The sequence below is a fragment of the Arachis duranensis genome, chromosome 1 (assembly GCF_000817695.3).
Source record: "Arachis duranensis cultivar V14167 chromosome 1, aradu.V14167.gnm2.J7QH, whole genome shotgun sequence".
Taxonomy (NCBI): Eukaryota; Viridiplantae; Streptophyta; class Magnoliopsida; order Fabales; family Fabaceae; genus Arachis; species Arachis duranensis.
In genome coordinates, this window is record NC_029772.3 from 2,291,819 (window position 1) to 2,315,693 (window position 23,875).

General features: G+C 31.7%; 2 protein-coding genes across 3 annotated transcripts; one reads left to right on the top strand and one right to left on the bottom strand.

Annotated features, from left to right (window-relative positions):
- The first annotated feature begins 5,298 nt into the window (after nucleotides 1-5,298).
- On the top strand, nucleotides 5,299-9,670 carry LOC107488160 (dihydrolipoyllysine-residue succinyltransferase component of 2-oxoglutarate dehydrogenase complex 2, mitochondrial-like). 2 transcript variants are annotated; one of them, XM_016108889.3, is made up of 6 exons: nucleotides 5,299-5,586; nucleotides 6,312-6,406; nucleotides 7,293-7,383; nucleotides 7,576-7,686; nucleotides 8,432-8,626; nucleotides 9,343-9,670. In XM_016108889.3, the coding sequence occupies exons 2-6, from the start codon at nucleotides 6,318-6,320 to the stop codon at nucleotides 9,532-9,534; spliced, it is 678 nt and encodes a 225-aa protein (XP_015964375.3). In that variant the 5' UTR covers nucleotides 5,299-5,586; nucleotides 6,312-6,317; the 3' UTR covers nucleotides 9,535-9,670. The 2 variants fall into 2 exon arrangements, with proteins under 2 accessions (XP_015964375.3, XP_052110162.1); XM_052254202.1 differs by having other exon boundaries at nucleotides 5,466-5,586; nucleotides 6,288-6,406.
- Nucleotides 9,671-10,288: 618 nt separating this feature from the next.
- LOC107482622 (pentatricopeptide repeat-containing protein At5g15280, mitochondrial) lies at nucleotides 10,289-14,306 on the bottom strand. The gene is made up of 2 exons (XM_052253213.1): nucleotides 13,886-14,306; nucleotides 10,289-13,783 (listed from the first exon to the last, which is right to left on the bottom strand). Exons 1-2 carry the CDS (start codon nucleotides 14,267-14,269, stop codon nucleotides 10,565-10,567), a joined length of 3,603 nt encoding a protein of 1,200 aa, XP_052109173.1. The 5' UTR covers nucleotides 14,270-14,306; the 3' UTR covers nucleotides 10,289-10,564.
- Nucleotides 14,307-23,875: the final 9,569 nt, after the last annotated feature.

Here is a 23,875-nt window from a genome sequence, read left to right on the forward strand (position 1 = left end):
TTAAAATTTAGAGGTCCAATTTAAAAGAAAAGTATGGATCAACTTAATATTAAGTGAGTGTCAAAACACGTGTTATTTGACTTTTCAATGCAAAATAAAAAGTAAAAGAAAGAGAACAAAAACGAAATAAAATAAATTTATAAAACAAAAATGAAGGTTTGAAGCAATTTGTTGTGCATTACTAATATTGCATTGTTTCCTCGCGGATCGCCGCTAAAGCGTAGGTTTCATTCTTTCCTTCAATCCACAAAGCATTTGGAATATTTGGAACATCCTTTGTTTTCTCAAAACATTAATTTTTTAGTTCACAGAGGTATATAATGAGTATTAATCCAAAATCTTAAATCTTTTTTTCATATTCAAGGTGAGAATCAAACCCTTAAAACCTGGTTAGGAGAATAGCATCGACGTAATCAATGATGTTTGATGTTGTTAGGCGAAGAGTAGTTGCTTCTAGCTGCTCATTTCAAATGGTGAGAGATCAATCAATTATGTTGAATATATCTAATATCAATTTATATCTTCAAGTTTCATGTGAAACTTACCATTTCACATTTGCTTATTTTTCAGTTTTTATTAGGTCGATGCGTGCAGAAGAAATTTCGATATGGTTCTTCACTTAGGAGAATTTCTTCCATTAAGGTACAAAATTCTTCTTCATATATATGATATACTCATACAGATTTAATAGTACAGATGCACAATATGTATATTTATTGTTAGGTTCTTGTAGAGAAATCGAGCGTTATAATAACGATTCAGTTTTTTGTTTTTTGCGATTTTAAAATTGGTTCAAAAATCATCAAATTAGTCACTTATATATAATATTATTAAGTTAAACTATGACTAAATAGGCAGATTAGTCCCCGAAAAATCACTCATTCTCTAAATTAGTTCTCAAAAGATTTGTTTAATCAAATTCGTCCTTAAACAAATTTAAGTTAGTCATTTTAGTCATTTCATAAAATTTGTTGATATGACATTAAGTGACACCATAACACACACCTAGTAATCATAATTGGCTGTTAACATACATAATAAGTTTATGAAATCAAAACAAATTAATCTTAAATTGAGGAATTTCAATGCTTCAAGTTCTTCCTTCAATATTTTTAATTTGATATAATTTCATAAGCTTATCATACTAATAGTTAATTAAGACTCCTATATGTATGTTGTAGTATCATTTAACGTGTCATATTAATAAATTTTGGTATAAAAAAAATAACAGAAAAACTAATAGATTAATTTAGAATTTTTGAAAAATAAATTTAAATAAAAAAATCTTTTAAAAATTAATTTACCAGTTAAACTATTTATATTACACACTTTAGATCAGGACAGAGCCTCGTGCAACAAAAGGAGGACAATCACCTCTCAAACTTCAAATTTTTTTATAAATTATATATAAATTCTAGTTTAGTCTTAAAAATTTTGTTTTAATTTTTTTTTATTGTAAAATTAATATTTAGCCTCTCTCTAAAATTTAATCTAGTTCCGCCCTAGGATACTTGTGCATAAACTGCCCTATTGTTATGGCTCTAGACTTGTGTAAAAGGATTGTATATTGTGACTAAAACCTAATCTGTGGGCAAGCAAGTAGAATTTCATTTCCACAGAGAGAAAAAATAATATTAAATTTCACAATTGATTTGGCTTCATTAAGAACTTAATTGGAGAAAAAGCCAATGAAAATAAAGAACCCTAACAAGGAAAAAGAGTACATCACCATCATAATTCAAGAATATGAATTCAACCCATAATTACAGTTATATATGTTCATCACATACTTTATCTTTTTTTTTTTTTGATAGCTTCTTATTGTGGGTACTTTCTGGTGAACATGAAGTTTACCAACTTGTATTTATGTTTAACAGATCGCACTGTATTCTGGTGGATGTGGAAGTGTTCAGAATTTTTACCATAGAAGTTCACTTGGTATGTTTTGGCATAGGTTATTAGAAATTGATTAACATAACTTATTTCTTAAATATCAATCAACTAGTTATAAATTTTCTTTCTATTATTGTAGGGTGTTGTTGGCTTAATATAAAGACTTTAAGGTCAGTAGCTAGTAAGAGTTTGTATTAGTCACATGCATGTCTCTGTAAAATAAAGGAGATTATTCTGATACAGAGTAAAAATGTATAGAATAGAATTAAAAGATTTAATATGCATGACACCTGCAATAAGTTCCATGATATAAAAGTATTTAATATGTATTTTTTTATATTATTATTCTGTATCTGAATTTCTACCTAAAAAATAATATGAGTAAATTAAATAGACTTGCTTAAGCTTTTGTTATTTTTTTTTTATATTTTTAATCAAAGTAGAAAGCACTAATGAACAACTTTTTGTCTCTATAAAATAATATGACAAATAATCTATTGTTTATTACAATGTGTATAATGGGAGTTTAGAGATGTTCGATGCAGTAGGATATCAGATGTTTATTATCTCTAATATCCGGATGGTTATTCTAAATAGTATGAGTGTATTGTGTTTAAGAAATTAGTAGTATTTTATCTTAAATGTTTATTTTTTAACTAATATTGGGCCAAATAAATAGCCAATTGTACACATTGTACAAATACTCTATTAACTCCCTAGCGAAATTCCTTACTTTTTTTTATTGTCTCTTCCCTGATATAACTACCAGAAATGTGTATTTAATTTTATAGCATATTCAATTTACTTGTTCTAAAGCATTAAATAACGAGGAAAAAGAATGAAAAATTACTTATTTAGTCAAAACTTATTTTATTTAGCATTTATTAATCTTTAAATTAATGAATGTTAAATAAGATAAATTTTGACTATTTTTTATTAGAATAATGTTATACATCTAAGATTTTTTATAAACCAATTTCAATCAAATTAAACAATAAGATTTTAAATAATATTAGTCATAACTGATTTTTGTTATATTATACCAATTTAATTAACTTAATTAACAAAAAATTTACATATATAGCATTATTTTTTTATTAATTAATTTTTGTTATCAAACATTTTGGCACTTTTCACATTGTTTTCTTATTGTTCTTAATTCATGTTACTTTATTGAAATGTAGAGAGATTTCACATCATGAGCCAAGAATGCAAACAATAACGAAACAATTTTCTACAAACAGTGGTGAGATATTGATATGCCTCTCATTATTATTTGAGATTTAATTAGCTTAAGGATCTCTCTCTCTCTCTCTCCAATTCAACTTAAGTTTTTATTACAAATGAAAATAAAATATTTTCACATGACAATAATGACAAGAGTTAAAGGTACTTCTATGGTTCTATTATTATTATTATTATTATTTTTCACCAAGGCAAGAAACATAATATAAGATTCTTCTCTACTTCTTTCTTAATGATCTACATGCAATCTCTCTAATGATCCAAGGGAGTTTTTATTCAGTTCCGCTACGTTACCAACAGCTTTTTTGCCAACTTCTGCTAACTCTTGTGTTTAATAGAAGTGTCTTTGTAGACGTGTCTAATAAAAATATCTTTTTTATGGCTGTGTCTAATGAAAGTGTCTTTATATATGTATTTTCTGGATGTGTCTTCTTATACATGTGTTTAAAGTATAATAATTAATTATTGTTGTCAATAAATTGGCAGATAGTATATTGATACCCTATATTTTCCGTTTTTATTTTATCCATAATGTAACTGTTTTGTTAATTAGGCAATTTATTATCTTAGTTTTGTTGTGACTTGTACAAACATTTCATAGGTTTGTTTTTATATTTTGAATAAATTATGTCACTAATAACATCTTTTAAAATGATTGGTTTCCCTTTTGAAGAAGAAGATGTGGTTGATGTTTTGGTCCCTCCATTGGCAGAATCTATTTCTGATGGAACTTTAGCCAAGTTCTTAAAGAGTATGTTAAGTAACTAATTAACAAATTCTATATATTAGTACTCATTTGTTTGAAATTTAATTTGAATTATATTGTTGTCGTTTTAGTAAACATTATTAGCCATTAACAAATGTTTTGTTTTGTGTCACAAGAGCAGATCCAGGTGATAGTGTTAGTGTTGATGAACCAATAGCTCAAATAGAAACAGATAAGGTATGATTCAAAATTATTATTTTTTAACAAGTTGATTAATACTTTTCCTTCCTTAATAGATATGGTAGTAATTTAAATTTATTTTTAACTTTTGTGTCAGGTCACAATTGATGTTCCTAGTCCAACAACAGGCATAATTCTAAAGGTACTAATTAATTTGAAGTTTTAAGAGTAAATAATCATTTGGTATCGCAAAAATTTATGATTTTAATAAAATAAATTTTAAATATGCAAATGATAAAATGACACCTTAAAAAAGAAATCCGCTACCATGTGTACAATGAGCTATTTACTTGATCCAATATGAATTAAAAAATGAACATCTAAGATAAAATACTATTAATTTCTCAAACACAATACACCCATACTATCCAGAATAACCATCCAGGTATCATGGATAATAAACATCTGATATCCTACTGAATCGAACATCCATATACTCCTATTGTACACATTGTATAAATACTCTATTAGCTCCCTAGCTATACTTCCTCTTTAGGCACTATATTTTATGATTGCACTAGATTGCGGTGAACGGCGACGGTGAACGGCAATGGTGGAGAGGTTCAGATATGAAGGGTTGGGTGTTCAGCCAGTAGATGTTTTGGTAGGAAGATAAGACTGATGGGAAAGGGAAGAGGTGTTTTGTTCAGCCTTGATTTTGGATAAAATTCCCAAATTAAGTGAAATTTAGAACGAATGGAAACAGAAACTGGCAGAAATTTGCAGGGACGGTGGAGACGATAGAAATTAGGAGAAGGAGAAGAAGAGATAAAATAACCTCGTTGAGTGTTGATCACAACTACAAGTAGTCGCAGATAGCGTGATGAGGATTATTTATTTTAATTTTGTTTTAATTTTAATAAACAAAAATGTTTAACCATAGTTAATCATATATGATTAAAGTATATACGTATTCGTATTTGTATACAAATAATATTTAATATACTTTTAAAATACATTAAATTTTAAGATTTTAAAATTATTTAATTATTAATTGACTAGGATTAATGATGCCACATGTCTATATTATATTGGTCCACATATATAGAGTATGAGTTTTAGCACAAATATTGGGGTATGAGAGCAATCACCATTTATTTTTATTAAAATCGTAATATTTCATATGTAACAAGGCATCAAGTTTTATTGCTGAACAAGTATTCTCATTGATTTACAATGGACTCGAGTGATTTTCCTAATAAAGATTTATTAAATATTAATTATAGCTTGTAGTCAACGAAGGTGATACCGTTAAACCAGGTCATAAGGTAGCTATTATTTCAACTTCTGCTAAAGTGATAGAGCAAGATTCGTTGTTATCGTCGTCTTCGTCGTCTTCTTCTTCATCTTCATCTGAGAGTGAATCTGAGGAAGATTCTCCTCAACCAAGCCAAAAGATCATTGAGAAGAAGAAAGCACCTAATATTGAGGCCACACCTAAAAGAATTGAGACTTCAATTACCACTGCTCCACAACTTCCACCCAAAAAAGGAGAAAGACGAGTAAGTGATCATTAATTTTAGTTTCTATTTTTTTTTTTTTTGTAATTTAAACAACTTGTATCTTAACGATTAAAAAATGATAATTTGCTCTTTATTCTTTCTCTTTTATTAGAGTATGAGTCTTTCTACAAGAATTTCTAATAAAAAGTGATAGAAAATGTGTATGTGTGAAGTTAGTTTTATGATTTGGCCTTTATCTAACATACATGGAGGATAACCATTTAATTGGGATATCGTTTTGGTTATTACGTGAGAGTTAAACAGTCCAAATTAAATAGTTATTATTCATGTATAATTAATAAAAACTACGTACATTATACAAGTTATGTCACACATAAATATTTTTTATATTTTTTGTTGGAAATTCTCATAAAAAAAAAACTCATGCGTCTAATAAAGAAAAAGAATACATAGTTAAGACATGGGTTGTCTAAATTAAAAAAAAAATAGAAAACAAAAAGGAGTTTTACTCTATTATTAAAGTCTTCTTTAGTAAGTGTCTCATGGAAGAATTGATAGATATATACAAGAGCATTTCACAAGGATAATATTATGATAAGAGTGAAGTTGGATAAAGAATGAAAATTGTTTGTTTTAAAAGAATATTAAAAAAAATAAAAAGCACATTCTTCTTAGTCAAACAAATAAATTAATTTATGTGATTCAAGTTTCAGTATCTATATATTTCATGATATTTGTAGTGATGTCCTCCTTCGTGGTTAAAGGTTCCCATGACAAGACTTCGAAAGCGAGTTATGACACGGTTGAAGGATTCACAAAACACATATGCAATGCTAACAACTTTCAATGAACTTGACATGTGAGTTTTATTTATTTTTTATGCAACTTTAAACTCCAAGGTTGTATTTTGTTAGTGTTTCAGAGATAAGAAAGAACAGAAATAATTATATTTTTGATATTTTTTTATGTAAAAGTCTTTTGTAAATAAAAAAAGAAATATAAATTGTTATATTGTAATTCTAATTTCCTTTAGAGTTAATATTTAATTTAGTTCCTGAATTTGCACGCGAGTCTCAATTTAGTCCTTAAAGTTTTAATTATTTCTATTTAATTCCTAAATTTTATAAACGTGCCTTACATTAGTTTCTGAGACGATTTTTAGTTAAAAAATATTAATGGAGCATTGAAATGGAAAATCAAATGCATTCTAAAATATGTAAAATAATGTAGTTTTTGTTTTGGCATTCAAATAGCTCAAAAATAATGTCACATTACTTGTTTTGTTAGGTAAAGTTTCAATAAACACCACTTATTAGGTTGTTTTTTGGTTATTTGAATGTCAAAACTAAAACGACATCATTTTACAAAGTCTAGTATGACATCCGTCTGTCCATGACAGCATTCTATTAACGCGTATATATTAAAAATTGTTTCAAGGACTAACATGAGTCATATTCGCAAAATTTGGGGACTAAATAAAGGCAATTGAAACTTTAGAGACTAAATTAAAGCTCCTATACAAATTCAATGACCAAATTGAATATTATCTCTTTGCTTTATCTTGTCTCGTTTTGCCCTCAATCTAATAATCAATTAGGTGTTAGTTTTGTTAATTAACCATAAAATTTTACTAAAACTCAAAGGAAAATACTTGGACCAAACTCTTCTGTTCCATTATTTGTTAAGAATAACATTATACCTACGCTACCCTCACTGTTGTTTTTTTTTTTTCCTCTTGATGTTAGGACTAATCTGATGAAGCTTCGTTCTGATTACAAGGAAGTATTTGTTGAAAAGCATGGAGTCAAATTGGGACTTATGTCTTGTTTTATCAAAGTATGTTTATCAAATTACTCAGAGTGACTATTTGCTTTTGAAAATTCTTGTGTATTTTAAGATCAACCACCACCACTCATTTTATTTTAAATTAGAAATTAGATTCAAAAAAATTAAAATGAGTTATTTAAATTAATTTAAAACACAGATTAAATATGCATGACCATGCAAGAACTTTTATATCTATTACAGGCTGCTATTAGTGCACTCCAACATCAGCCAATTGTAAATGCAGTCATTGATGGTGATGATATTGTATACAGAGATTATATAGATATCAGTGTAGCTGTTGCTACTGCAAAGGTTTGTATTAATTAACCTTTTCTGTTACTTTTATTAAGTAGAGAAACTTTAATGGTTCTATAATTTGTAGAAGGATAAAAATACTGGTACTGATAACTGATAAAAAAAATTATTATTTCTATACATAAATATTTAAAATATGGTGAAAACTCAGATGCAGTCAACTTTACGTGAAGTTGATAGTTGAGAGCCGTTAGATGAAAATTTAGTCAAATCAGTCAAATCATCTAACGGCTCTTAGTTATCAACTTCACGTGAAGTCGACTGCACCTAAATTTTCACCTTAAAGTATTGATAAAATTATTTGAAACTTAAAAAATTATCTAAAATTTTAAAATTACTTTTTTAATCTAAATTATTCCACTCCTAAATCCCCAACTATTTGCTACTATCATCTCAATTTTTAACATCAATTTTTTTTTTTCATCCAACTCTCATCTCAAATTACCACCACCACCACTACTGAGGATTGAGACGGTGATGGTGAATGGTAAAAAATTTGGGATGAGGTAAATTAGATTAAAAAAAATAGTTTAAAAATTTTGAATAATTTTTTTAGAATTTGGGAATTTTTGTCAACGGAAATCTATCTTTCATAAATATAAAGTCATTTTCGAATTTTTGTAAGTAGATTTGTCGGCGCTTTAAATATTTATGGATAAAAATAGTAATTTATTTAAGGGAAAAAAAACGTTCATACATTGTATAAAGTTAATTATGCATTACTAGCATTTTTCCTTCCCAGGGACTTGTTGTGCCAGTTATCCGCAATGCTGAGAAAATGGAGTTAGCAGAGATAGAAAATCAAATTAGCTGTTTTGGAAAGAAGGCAAACAATGGAACTTTATCAATTGATGAGATGGTTGGAGGCACACTTACAATATCCAATGGTGGTGTTTATGGGAGCCTCTTGAGTACCCCTATTATTAACCCTCCTCAGGTTTCAATTTCAATAATAATAATAATAACCATTTTTATTAGAATAAATTAATTATTAAATTAAAGACATCTTCTATAATCACGTATAGAATGACTTTAATTTAATAGGTTGAGTCTATCATTACAATCAACTTAAAATTACAACTAAAAGAAGTTTTAAAACTAATGATTATGTGTTACATCTGTGCATACACTTGAAGAGCAAGTGATTTTGTTACTTTGCTAATATAAAATTTCGAGTAAAATGATAAATAAATCTCTAATGATTTAAATTTTGGATAGATTAATTTTTAAAGAAAAAAATATCAATGAAATCTTTCATAATAATAAACGCAGATAAATTAGTTTAAATTAAAATTTTTTACTCTAATCAAAAGAACTAATTTGAAGATAATGTGTCTACATAAGCTATTTTTAAAAACTTTATTAATATTTTTTTTAGGTGGAAACTTAGGTACAGTCGACTTTACATGAAGTTGATAATTGAGAGCCGTTAGATTATTTAAAAACTTTGTTAATATTTTCATCTAACGGCTCTCAACTATCAACTTCACGTAAAGTCGACTGCACCTAAGTTTTCACTTTTTTTAGAGACTAATTTATCCGAAATATAAATTTTCAGGGTTTATATTTCATTTTACTCTCAAATTTTCATGATTGATTTTGTTACTTTACCATCTCTCTCTCTCTCTAAAATTTTCATGATTTTTTTTTCAGTCAGCAATCTTGGGTATGCATTCCATCATGAGTCGTCCAATGATGGTTGGGGGTAATATCGTCCCAAGGCCAATGATGTACATTGCTCTAACATATGATCATAGAATCATTGATGGAAGAGAAGCAGTTTATTTTCTACGTCACATCAAGGATATTGTGGAGGATCCTCGTAGATTGCTACTTGACTTGTGAATTGTTAATAATGAACTCTTTTCTAGGTATATAAAATGATTGATACCTAAGCTGAGATAGTGCATAACAAGTTTAAGTGCACATCATTTTCATTGGAGTAAATAGAAACATTTAGAATTCATTTGTCAGATAGAATTTAGGGTCTTGTGATTTTTGTAATAAATTGCGCCTGCCCATGATTTATAATTAGATGAACAATTTATTTTAAGTGTCCATTTGATGTTAAATGAAATCATCATAGGGAAGGTTTTGGTTAGGTACAAGCAATTAAAAATGTTTAAATTTCAAGAGAGTAACCAGTTCAAGAGTTTCTCCTTTCAAGTTCTTCATATCATAGACACATATTATTAAATATATAGTAAGTCAAATTTCAATCCCTGAGTTCAATCCTACTCTTTATCTTAGTGGTTATTAAACAAAAGATTAATCAAGGTTCAATTAACACACTTAGCAATCAATTACCATTCATCAATCAACAAATCCTATAATCATATAGTCCTTCATAAATCATAATCATGAACAAAAACAACCATATGTATAAACCTGAAAAACTTGAGTCTCAAGACAAGTCCTTGAACCCTTTATTTAAGCTAACTTCAAAAATCTAGTCTTCCATGTTGATCAACACTACAAACTTCATAAAATGAAAAACCCCAACCAGAAGCTATGAGCACTAGAAACTAGACAATAATTGAAGAGAACAGCTAAAATAACAAGAAACCAATAAGAAAAATAGTTGCCAACAGAGAGAAAATTATACAGTATTGGTGAATTTTTCTTTAATTGTGGCATTGTATAAATATACATTTTGCATCAGTATAATTATTTTTTATAGCAAATACTTTAGTTTTTGCAAGCATTTACATGATTTGTGAATACACAAATCATTTTACATTTTAGAAAGAATTACATATATGATGTACAATTCAAAAATGGAAAGAGGCTGACTAACCACTTGTCATATTGTTATCTGTAGCTCTCCTTCAAGAATTTCGCGAAAATAGATGTGCATTCATGCCTAGCTTCAGAATCATTTCTTTTTAAGAAAACCACTCTTAGAAAGAAGCCTTGATAAAAATCCCCTACTGTTATCCGAGTCCTTTGCTTTGACATTGCTGAGGTTGCTTATGAGAGACCAATGTGTCTCAAAGTCAGGCTCATAACCACTGTCCTGCATAGCTTGCATGAGATATGATGCCTTCCCAAGATTCTTTTCGTTGCGATAACTCTTAATTACAGCACCATACATTTCTCTGGTCGGAGTTTCGCCTCTTCGAATCATGGCTGATAGTAACTGTTCTGCCTGTTCTGTCCTCCCATCTTGACAGAAGCTGTCAACAAGCATCTCCATTGTGTCGATTCTTGGTGCAAGACTTCGATTCAACATCTCAGAGTAAAAATCCAAAGCATCATTCAGTTCATTTCGTGCACAAAATGCACGAATTATAGAATCATAACTGAGGGAAGATGGAATGTTACTTTTCTTCACCATTATGTTCAAAAGATGAACTGCCTTGTTCAATCTTCCATTTTGGCAAAAACACTTGATAAGGTAATCATAATTGATATTATCGGGAGTCAGAGATTCCGCTTCCATCCTGTCCAAAAACGTTTCGGCTTCTTGTATCTTCCCACAAGAAAGAAAGCTCTCTGTAATAGTTGTTTGAACGACAGAATCATGTGTCCAGCCTCTTACTCTCATGTCTTGACTCAATTCTAAGGCCTTCTGCAGTTCCCCGGCGTCACACAAGCTGCTTATTACCTTTCTCAAGCTGCGCTTGCTTGGTTTAAGTCCCTTCGAAATCATGGTAGTAAGATAATGCAGAGCACTAGACACATCTTTACAGTGCCAGAAACCATACACAAGAAAATCATAACTGACTTCATCGAGTATAATCTTCTTCTCTTCCATTTCGGTTAGAATTTTCTCAACAATGAAACTGTTTCCGGCAGACAGAAGATGGAAAACAAGAATGTTATATATGATAAGGTCATCAAGTGGACATTGAGCAAGAACGAGGTTCTTTAAGCTCAGAGCAAATTGTACTCTACCCTTCATGCACATCAATTGGACCAAGTGTTTGTAACTTGAGTGCGACAGCTCCAAATTCTTTCTTATTGCAGCACCAAGAAGCTCATCCACTTTCCTCAAATCCTTACCTTGGCAGTGACCCTGAATAAGGATGTTACAAAGTTTACCATCCGGAATTAGACCGTTGCACAACATATCCCGGAACAAGGTGTCAGCTTTCCTAATGTTTCCCATCTTACAAAATCCGTGTATCAATGCACAATGAACATCATGAGAAAAGGATGGCTGCTCTTTTACAATGATATCTTTTAATGCAATAGCTTTTTCATGTCTATCAGCTTTACACAATTGAGGGATTAACAAGACTGAAACATCCAAACAGGGATGCAAATTTCTATCTAGCATATCGTCCAACAGCATAAAGGCTAGAGAAAATTTCCCCTCATTGCAAAGGCCTCTGATAAGTTTATTGTATCTAGCACGATCCAACATGAAACAATGTGGTAGCTCTTCTAACACTAGAAGTGCAACATTTGAAAGACCTGTGGTAGAAAGCACTTCTAAAAATACATGACATATATCTAACCTTAGTGAAGGGTATGATAGCAGCATGACCTCAAGAAGTTGTAATGCTTTCCCAAGCATTTTCCGATGGCAAATAGAGACAAGAAGTTGTTTGAATTCTGCCAATCCTGGCGACCATTGATTTCTACAAGCATTGTTCCAGTAATAATTAAGCTCCTTCATATTTCCTTTCTTCCATAAAGTTAATAATATGGCAGTATATATCTCATTCTTGATGTGAATTTTGTTTTCAAACATTTCATCCAACAAAGCTTTTGCTTTGCATAGCAAGCCCTTCTTGATGTATGCCTGTACAACCAAATTAAGAGTTTCCGAGTCAAGTTTATTTGCAGACCGTGGAATGCTGCCCAGAATATTGACCACTGATTTGATTTGTGACCGAGATGAACAAAGTTGTTTCACTAACATTGAAAAGTCTGGCAGCAACAGCTCTTGCCCCCAACGAAGCATTTCTTCAACCAAAACAAATGCCCTTTTCAAGTTATTATTGCTACACTCCTTCCTGACAGATGAACTAAATTTCGGTACCATGGATTCTTCAAGAATGTGAGCAATGTGGTTCTCATACTCATCAACATCTGTATCCAAGTAAAGTCCATTTCCAATATCATCATAGAACTCTGTATTTGAAAGTTTCCTGTCATTGTCTCGTTTCAACCTCACGTTCAAAGGGTTAAATCCCAAAACGGTAAATGCCCTGGAAAGTGGATTCTCCATTGACGAAAGTTCAATAAAACCACCACTATCCATCTCATGAATCAAACTTTTCACTAGATCAAACCGTCTAGACCTACAATACCCCGCTATAAGTACTCTGAAGGTGGAAATATCAGGCGGCGTCCCCCTATCCATCATCTCATCAAGAATGTGACGAGCATGCTCTAACAGGCCTACTTGAAACAACCCACTTATAAGAGCGTTATAAGTATATATGCGCGGCACCAAGCCTTCTGATAGCATAAGAGACAAATAATTCATAGAGTTTTTCATGTTCCCTTCGCGACAACTCCAACCAATTAATATCCCATATGTTACTTCATCAAGTTTAAAGCCTATGTTTTCAAGTTCTTGCATGAAAAATCCTGCCATTTTTACATTATAGCTGCTGCACAAAGAATTTATAACTCTATTGGCAGCCACTACACTCGGGACACGCTTTACTTCGACAAAGAAACTAAGCAAATCATTGAAGTCCTTCTTCTCACAGTATGCAAAAGCAATCTCATCGAAAACGAAGCGACTAACCTCAGGATTGAAAGGCAACACCTTCTTGACAATGTTCCTTGCTTCCAGAATCTTTCCATTGCCACAAAGTAGTATCACCAAATTCTCCAACGTTTTCACCTCAGCACAATTCAATTTGCCACAGAAATCCAGCATATCAACTGAAACCCTGAATGCAAGCTCTGTTCTCTTCATTCTCACCAAAAGATCAACAAGAACATGGTAACACAACCTTAAAGGAATCATACCGCGACCCCTCATAAAATCATACACAAAAACAGACCTTTCTAATTCTTTCATGTCAACATACCCTTCAATCAGATAACTGAAAATCTCATGATTATCCAATGAAATTCCTTCACCCTCCAATTCAAATAACAAGCCATCAGCTTCTCTAAGCATCCCAACCTGCACAAGCAATGATGCCATGACCTCATAAGAGCACAAGAGATTCTTGAAACCCATGTTTCTCTCACCACACAATTTGAAAATCTGCCACAAAGACCTAACCTTTTCGACATGAACCCCAACTCTGGCACACTCAGATTGATAACCAACCAATAATTGAAGCACATTTTGAGGATCCAACTGAGGAAGCTTCCAGAACTTCCTGGTAATTTCAGGGATGACAGTGGACACATCCAAAAGAAGGTCCTTCAGGGAAGGTTTGGTATGATTATTTGAAAGGGAACACTTGGACAAAATGGAACCAGCGAGGCCGTGAAAATCAACCGTTGATACGTGTAGTTGGGTGTTTTGGGTTGTTGAGGTGACGGAGGAGCGTGAAGGTGGTGGTGATGAAGAAAAGAAGTAAGAAAAGAAGCGGTTCAAGTGTGGGTGGCGGCGGTGTCGGAGAGTGGAGAGAGAGAGAGGAGCATTCAAATTTGATGGCATTGACAGTGGTAATGGTAGCGCCGTCAGAGGGCGACCGATTTGGTGCTCCCTATTACTCTTGGAGCACCAAAGTTCGAAATTAGATCTCACCAGTTTTTTTAACACTTAAAAGAATAAAGTATGATTTTTTACTATTAATTTTATAAATAGAATCAAAATTAAATATAAAAAAGAAAATAATGAAGAATAAAAAATTACAATTGACATCATCCAATCTTTTTTTACTGAAAAAGATTTACTCCCCCACTCCAGAGCTCCATTTGTCATTTTTTTGAAAATAGTTTTTTTTTTCTTTATGGACTTCACAAATCAATAATTAATTTATGGTGAAAATTCAAGTACAGTTGACTTTATGTGAAATTAATAGTCAATAGTCGTTAAATAAAAATTTAGTCAAATTAGTTAAATCATCTAACGGGTCTTAATTATTAACTTTTCGCACCTTAATTTTCACCTTAATTCATTACAAATTAAAATTCTATTTAAAGATTTACAGTTAAACAAAAAATAGTTACATATTATATATACAAAATAATATTTAAATTCTTACCATTTATATAAATAGATTAATAAACTAACTATTATATTAATATAAAATTCTTTTATTTTTAGCTCGACAAATCAATAATTAAATTATTGTGGATCGAAGCTCTATTAAAAATTTGTACTTGACTAATAAATTATTAAATATATAAAATAATATTCGAATTTCAAAATTTATTTAAATGGAATAATAAGTTAATTACTGTAGTTTATATTAATCTAAGGTTCTTTTTGTTAATTTAAACTAAATTTGGGTTAACTCTTCTTCTGTTTTTTTGTTTTTGGTAAGGAACTCTTCTTCTATTTTGTTCATGTGTGTTTTTGTTCATAATAAAGAGTCTGGATTCGTCCACCATTCCATCATTACTTCTTCTACCATATGTGTACAACCTCTGAACAAAAACAAAATTGCGTATATTACCAAAAAATTGCGTACAACCATTATTTGTGTACAATCATTTATGAAATAATAAATCACAATAATATTTCCAGTCCAAAAACATCACAATAATATTTACGGTCCATTTAACGTAAATATAACTAAGATCCATTGTGAGACACCAAAAAAAACTAAGATCCACCATCCATTGTTTCCATCACTTTCTCACACAATGTCTATGCTTTCATCAACCCTGTTACAGGTTACAACGGGTTGGGAAACCTTGGGATTCTTTTTAAGAATCAAAATTCTTTTCGGTGCTTTAGTATAAAAATATTATTTGAAATTCAGTTCACAAAAGATTCAATTCCTTCCAAGATTCTCAAAGAAAATTGGATCAATTCTAATTATATTCTCATATTTATAATCTCAAAAATTGAAAAAGGAAAAATGGGAATGAATTTTTTCATATTTTTATCATCAATCCCGCTATATTATCAATAGTATTTCTGCCAACTTCTGTCAACTCTTATTTATAACTGTGTTTAATGGAAGTGTTTTTGTGGATGTGTCTAATAAAAATATTTTTTTATGACTTTATTTAACAAAAGTGTCTTTATAGATATATTTTTTGGATGTGTGTCTTTATATATATGTTTAAAATATAATAATTAATTATTATTAACAATAAGTTGACAGATAATAGGTTGGTACCTATATTTTTCCTAAATTCTTTGATTTGGAGTTTGTTATAAGGTAATTATGATCTTTTAAATTTGAATTTGAAAGATCGCTGTAGTGAAAAAGCAGAGCATGCGCAGAGTGAGTCCGGGATAGTCCATAAAAATTACGAGAATGCTTTGATTGATGTGGATTAAGAATTTTGGGCCTTTCACCTAGGTCCAGAACAATGTCCCCAAACCCAGTGAGTTGTGCTGTTAAGAGACGTTACGTTTTGAAAACTCATCATGTAGATAGTAGAGCTTCACTTAGCTTGATACCTTAAGATCGTTTGATTGGTTGGATGCTTCTAGACCTTCTGATGCCTGCTACTCACACTTCTCGAGATGAGATATCAATTGACTTTAATGAGGTTTTAATTCCCAAATAATGGGAAATGACCATTTTTTCCCTAGTCAATTCATCCTTTCTCGCACTTTTGGGGGGAAAGTATATAAACTTCAAAAATCTTTCTTTTTTATTGCATATTTCTTCTTCCTTTTATATCTTGTGATGGGTTCCTGCTGTAACTTGCTGGTGTCACTTTTGTGTTGTCATTCTCCTTCCTCGCCCATCATTGTTTCCTTGTATGCTTCCTTCTTTTTCCTTTATCATTCTACTCATATTGCGGTTGCTTTTTGGCTTTCGAAGATACTTCACTTATCCTAGTTTCTACTCCTGGAGCTATAGCTATGGGTTTGTTTAGTCTTTTCTCTTTTTAGTTGGTGAACTTAGTTGATAGATTAGGTAAAAAAATTATTTCATTGTGTCCTTAGTGTAGAATAGAGTTTTGTTGGCATAGATGTTTAAGCTGATGGTAGTGGCGGTGCCCCTATTATAGGTATAGCAAGAAGAAGGCTGAAACCTATTGTCTCCTGAGAACCTGTGTTCCCCGACTTGGGCGTCCCAGATCGATATCATTGGTGCACGCCCGATGCGACGAGGACACCTTTACCTTTAAGCAATGATGACCTTCAAAGACTCCGTGATGATAGAGCTATCTGTGGCATGGTACGATGGAGGAGCAATATGAGATTTTCCTCCCAGGGGCTCAGGAGTGAGTGTGCTACATTAATTTAAAGGCCCTACGGGTTCTCAACTCGATGTGAGTCTATAAGTCCATATTCATGGTACTGGGGATTGGATTCCCTTTTTTTCTACAATTGTACAATCTTTCTTAAATTAGTGCTCCATGACTCCCTCAAAGATGGGCTTGTGTCATTGTAAGCCAAGGTAGCCTCAAAGTTTTCATGTACCATTCCAATAATCTTATCGTCAGTCTAATACTTTATAGTTAGGTATCTCGCGAAGACCACTGCATAAAAATCATTAATGGTCTTTCTTCCTAGGATGATGTTAGGATGATGTTATAGCCACGAATTCGGACATAACTACTTTCTTTTTACTATCGGCTCCAATGGAGATTGGTAGCCTGATGGCATCATCAGGCTTGATGAAAAGGTCGCCTAAGTCAACGATTCCAGGTTGGTAACTCACGAGAGTTGCATCTTTTAACCCCCAAAGTGTCAAAAGCATCTCGAAAGAGGATATTTGAATCAATTCTTGTGTCTAACAAGATGCGTTTGACGAGCCCAATTCCTACTCTAGATGTTATGACCATCGAGAGATCTTCATCCGGGTTGCCGTGTATGCAATCTTGAGGACTAAAGGTGACTTTAGGGGTATTTGAGCTTCTTAAGTTTTCACTAAAAGGACCTTTAAGTCCTTTTTCAATAAGTCCTTCCAATCACCATATTTACTACGATGGTGGGATCCAAGTCGGGTTCGTCTTGTGTATATGGCTTTACACCTCTAGGATTATGCCCTTCATTATTGTCAGGCAATTTGTCTCGCTCAATTCTCTTAGGCTCATGTATGAACTTTACGAATGAGTTTTTCTTCTCTTTTGGCCTGTTCTAGAGCATCTTTAAGATCAAAGCAATCTTATGTTAGTCATAGTACAAGCTTTTGTTTACCTTCGTACTAACCTTGTGTTGCCTAGGTTTCGGAAGGACGACTCTATCGGCGATTCGTTGATATACTACTGTGATTAAGGTCGTTAATGGTGTGTGGTTCGTGAACTTGCCTATTTGGGGTGGTCCAGGAGATTTGGGTGCTTGCTCTTTTTGGCTTTCCTTATGAGATGAAAAGTTGTTGTGTTTGCAAGGCGATTGGTTAGCGGCATGCTATTTATCGGTAGCTATTACCAGATTAACTTTTTCGTCATTAATGTATCCGCTAGAGATATTCTTAGATGGGATTGGTGGTCAAGTGTTTTCAGAGTCTTTATTGGTTTGCCCGTTTGTCAAACACAAACTGGCTACCGAATCTATGAGATCGTCAATCTCGATGACTTCGTCTTTGAATCTATTTAGGTACTTTCTGGTGAAATCACTACTTCGGTGCGTGACCCCTAAGAAGTTGATTGGGTGTTTAGCTTTGAAAATTTGGGTCATGAACTGCACTAAACACTTCCACGAGATATCCGTGAATGTTGAAATTGATCCTTGGGTAAAGAAGGTGAACCCTTTTATCACTAGAGCGGCTGAGGATGTGCAACATCGAACTGTATCGACAGCCCCTTCAAAATTTATTCTAGCTTCAAATCTCCTAATATTCTCTTGAGGATCCTTTATGCCATTGTATCGTATGTCCATGGGCTTGTCAAAATTCTTTGACAAATAGACCTTTAGGATTCTAGCATCAATGGGAGTAGCTCCCGTGATAACTGGCTGGTTAGGCTGTCTACTTTTCTCTACTAGTAATCGCTCTCTTGCTTCATGATTCCAAGCTCAGGGACTTAACTTGGCGACCTACCATTCTCATTGTGTTAGCGATTTTGGCGATGATTAGCATCGTTACACCTTATACATCGGCCTATATATATGTTGTGTTGGAGATTGAGAATGTAAACTCCTTTGAGGTCCAGTCTTGTGTGAGCCTTGTGAATTGGTTCTGGTTGGTAGCAATCTAGTACCGCAACCCCCTTTCTAAATTTTGTACTTGATGCCTAAGCTCCTGGATGATACAAGCACTATTTTTTTCAGTTCCTCCGAAAGGCCTATGATTGGAAGACTGGAGCATATTCCTACTTTAGTTTTCTTGCTAGCATGGGGTTACCTTAGTGTGCACTATGCTCGATATACACCCACCATTAAGGTCTCTATAGTTTTGTTGGAGATGTGTTCCTCGTTATCTTTGGACTGATTTTGAGAATGTTTGAGATCTGAATCCATCGCTCATCAAAGGCCACAGTTCCCACAAACAGCACTAATGTTTGTATGTATTTTATTGATAGAGTTGATAGAGACCGACGACCAAGTGACAAGGATGGTTGAAGACAAGCCCCAATAGAAAAGGTGATATTTGCTATGATACTCTGACGCTCAAGTTAGTAGGAGTTCAACAAGGTAAAATGAGAACTAGGGTGTGTTTGGGAGAACTTGAAACTCCTTTTTATGTAGGAAGAATTCGGATTGATACAGATTTCTTAGTTTAGGATTTGTTATAAGGTAGTTAGGATCTTTTGAATTTGAAAGATTGTTGTGGTAAAAAAAGAGTGTACGCACTGAGTGAGTCTAGGTTGGACCGTAAGAATCACAAAAATGCTCTGGTCATTGTGGATTAAGAATTTTTAGTTTTTAGGTCAAGTTCAGAATACTATTTAATATCTTCTCTCATATTTTTCTCATGATCTCACTTAACAAAAGAGAGAAAAAATTAAAAAAAAAATCTATTTCCAAAAAGTTATTATACAACCTTCCTCGTTACAAATGAAAGCCACCACCTCTCAATGCCCCTCACCACCGTCTCATCAGCCAAGAATCTCGACACCACCATGAGATTGAAAACCATTCATGCGAGACCTTCCTTCTTACTAATATTCATCTGGCTGTCCTTAGATACATTATGAATTGCCAAAAAAAAAAAACATAATTTGAGCTCATAACAATACAAGGCAACTATCAGCCCCAACCCGAACTTCCTACTCTTTCTTGTTCTTTCGCATGACTATCAAATTATTCTTGATTCCACTCATCATGATCATTGTTATTGGAATCTCCTTCAAGCATAATAATGCCTAATTTTTGTTAATTCCTCTGTTTGTTGACCATGTGGTGATTCATCTATTCATTTCTAAAGATGAGAATTGTGCCTAGAATTCAGTTCAACTCAATTCATTTCATTTATACTTTCCAAACACACTATTAAGTATTAAGACAAAGAATTATGCCCCTTTTCTAAACATGTATGCACGCTTTCTAAATAGCATATATAGATCGTATATCTTCTCTTTTATAATCATATCATACATTTTTTAAGTACACGAAAATAATTCACTAATTGAGTCCATAGTTTATTCATGTATTTGACTCCCATCTACAATTTTTTTTTTCATAATCAGCTAAAATTTTCTCCTAAATTCCGTTTGGTTATGAAAAGAACTAATAGTGCGTTTAGCTTGTGTTGTTTTCAATGTTTGTATTTTTAAAATTTTATGAGAAAAAAAAAAGATAAAAAAAATAAAATTTTATTGTTTTTATTTTTTTTACAAAATTTTAAAAATAATAAATAATAAAAATAAAAATAAAAAATAAAGACGCAAATTAAAAGCACTTAAATTTTCTCCTTTTCAGTAGTAAGCAATATTCTGAAAATTAGACCGAACTGGCCGGTTGGACCGGTTTAACCGAAAGAGGTGGTTGATGTAGCGGTTTTTGTTTTGGTGCATCCCCATAGCCACACATCCCAAATACACATAACACTCCATATGGACATCTATGTCCACATTTGCCACAATTAAGGATGCTCCAATTGATGTCTCTACACAAACCGAAACAACATTGCCGATTGAAGGCACACCTAATCCCACACGCCCCACAATTGTTCCTGTCAGAAACCACATTCACACAACGGTTTCCACAGCACCTGCTTCTTGGTGGAAACTCTCCATTGTTGTTGCATATCCATGGTCTCATGCGACACCCACCATAATAACTATGCCTTCTTTTCACAACTTTCTTTAGCCATGGTGATGATGAGACACTCGTGATGTCATTTTGGTTCAATGTGTTTGCCATTGAACTTCCTTCTATTTGGATCAAAGCTAGCCCCAAAATTAATGTCACTAATGTTGCTAAATTGTGTTTGTCCATCATGAACATTTAAGTTGCAAAATGGCTTAATTATGAAAGGTATATATATAGATGAAAAGGAATATAATATGTTCATTTTTTTTGTCGATAGATTGAACAGTCCTCAATCCTAGGCATTACCCATTCACGCGCACCACACTCACTCACACAATTCAGGTTCTATCACACCTAGCTACAGCTGGGAATCGAACCTGGAGATGTGGCTATATGAGGTTAACAAATAGGCCATCGGTACAAAGCCTCGCCACATAATATGTCCGTTAAGAGGCAGATATTCTCACGCGGAAAGAAATTAGAAACTTATGCTTCAATAATCTAATGGTTGCGATAATTAATGAATATTAAATAAAATAAATTCTATCTGTTTTTTTTTTTTTTTTGTCTCCCTAACATTATCAGAAGAAATATAGAAGATCTCAACTTGATTTACATCAATATAACCCTTGTGGTTGGAAAATGCTGCTTGGCATTTTAATGAAGGCATTATGATTAATTAAGCGGGTAAATGCTGATTAGTCTTCAAAGATGCAGTAGCGTTCTTTTTCAAATTTATAGCTTATTAATCTTTTTATTTTATGGCCTTTTTGCGTGATGCTTATCATCTTTATTCACTTCTTTCACGAGGAGTGGATAGTAATTCACATGAAAAGGGTTTAAGTCTCTAAAAAACCAAAATACTTTAAACGAAGAAAAAGAAAGAGTTATACATTACTAGTACAACCGACCATATCCTTTTGTTACAAGAAATATACCTTTTCCTCCTAGAAATAGCATAAAGTTTTTTTTTTCTTTTTCATGTCCAAAACTAACTTTTCTCTTTTTAAAAATTTTCACAAATATTAGATGACAAATATTTTTTTGAGTAAATGACACTTCTTTTTTTATAAAATGTTTAATGACGCTCTCATCGCTTTTATTTATAAAATGTATATTATTCTCTCCTACAAAATTAAAATAATATACACCTTATGAAATATATAATTTTTCAATTGAAGAAGCGTTATATATGTCAATATTTTCGCAAAGAAGAATACCATTTTTTTTTTAAAATAGCTATATGCGAATTTCATATGATGAAATTTTAAAACTTTTAATCATTATTTTTTTAAATCATGTTAAACAAAACCAGGTCATACTTTTTTTTCTTTATTTTGCTAAAAACTGTGTGATTTTGATGTGTGGGTTAGTTTTGAAATCGGTTGAAACGCACGAACAAAGACAGTTGATTCATGATTTAATTCTTTTTAAAATATGAAACAAGAATTTAAGTATTTGGATTTGTATGTAGCAGAATGTGTTAATGTGTTTGTTTACCAAGCTTTTTTTTTTTTCAAAAAAATTGTTTGAAAACATTGAGATACCTAATTTTCAAATAAACACCTACTATCGGAAAAGTGATTGATTTAATTAGTTGTTAAAACCTTGACCGCTAAGATATAATCAACCAATGATTTTAGAGACCAATTTTTAAGTAAGAGCTACCAAACTAATGGCAAACTAGATTTGTCGCTAAATCGGTCTTTAATAAATCGATTGCAAAATGGATATCCGTTGCTAAATTAATCGATAAATTATGATGAATGTTTCAATTGCACAATCGATCGCTAATACATTACCTATAATTTGATCTCCAGTAGCAACTAACTTGATCGCTAAATTTTTCAGTTGTTAAATTGATCGTTAACCGAAAAATGTCAAAATCGGTTGTTATTACTGTTTTCCTAATTATAAATTTTAACTAAATGTCACATATACCACTATAAAAACTTAAATTTTAAATATAATTATAATTTAGCAAAATATAAAAATAATCAAAGATAAGTTTCAAATATAATTGTCCTAATTATAATTCAACAAAATATAAAAATAATCAAAGATAAATCCATTTTCATATAAATACCAAGAGTAAATATCCAAATTGGTTCCAAGGTATTAAGATCAAACACTTCATCCCCAACAAAATTTTATTCTCTAAAAATCTTCTAAAATTATTCTCCAATTGGTCCCCCGTTGCTTGCAATCAAATTTTAAATATGCGTGTTAGGACAAATAAACCCTTAAATGTCACCCATGTTTAGGTGGTGGTTTATGAAATCCAAGCAGTTGTCGGAAACTTGGTTGCTGAAATGGAGATGGATGTAGTGCATACAATGGCACTGACGCCATGAATGGCTTCATATAAAAGCTTGTAATATCACGGGCTTGGCAAGTATAAATGTTCCAGAAGAAGTGATTAAGTGAATAGAAACTCATTTTGTTGGGGTAAAAATTTGAGCTGAATATGCAAGTTTGATATATTAACCAATCCAGCCCTTGTCACTTTAACAAAAGATCGTACAATTCCTAACTAAAACGGATAGACCATGCTACATCAAAATAAAAAAAAAAATAATAATTATTTGATTAATCCTCATAATTTTATCAAATTTACAATTAAATCGCTATATATATATTTTTTAATTAGATCCCAATACTGTTTTTTAAATATGTAATTTAATCCTTTTCATGTCAAAAACGTTAAAATTAACAAAATATTTTTCTAAAAATACATATGATCAAAAATCTAATTAAATTCTTAATTATGAATACCTTCAATTTGCAAAAAAAAAAATATTTAATTAACTCTAACATTTTTTAACCTAAAAAAACTTAATTACAAAATTAAAAATAATATAAAAACCCAATAAAAAAATAAAATATAAAAACCTAATTATAAATTTGGTAAAATTGTAAATACCAACAAAACAATTAAACCAAATAAAAAATAACAATTAAAAAGGAAAGAGAGACCCGGGAGAGAGGGAGGGG

Bases quoted from the DNA above. Each gene is read 5' to 3' on its own strand.
- LOC107488160 (XM_016108889.3), top strand. From the start codon at position 6,318: ATGACAAGACTTCGAAAGCGAGTTATGACACGGTTGAAGGATTCACAA. The intron at 7,687-8,431 runs GTTTGTATTAAT...TTTCCTTCCCAG, and splicing joins TAGCTGTTGCTACTGCAAAG to GGACTTGTTGTGCCAGTTAT. The intron at 8,627-9,342 runs GTTTCAATTTCA...TTTTTTTTTCAG, and splicing joins CTATTATTAACCCTCCTCAG to TCAGCAATCTTGGGTATGCA.
- LOC107482622 (XM_052253213.1), bottom strand. From the start codon at position 14,269: ATGCCATCAAATTTGAATGCTCCTCTCTCTCTCTCCACTCTCCGACAC. The intron at 13,784-13,885 runs GTTAGGTCTTTG...TTGCTTGTGCAG, and splicing joins TTGGGGTTCATGTCGAAAAG to GTTGGGATGCTTAGAGAAGC.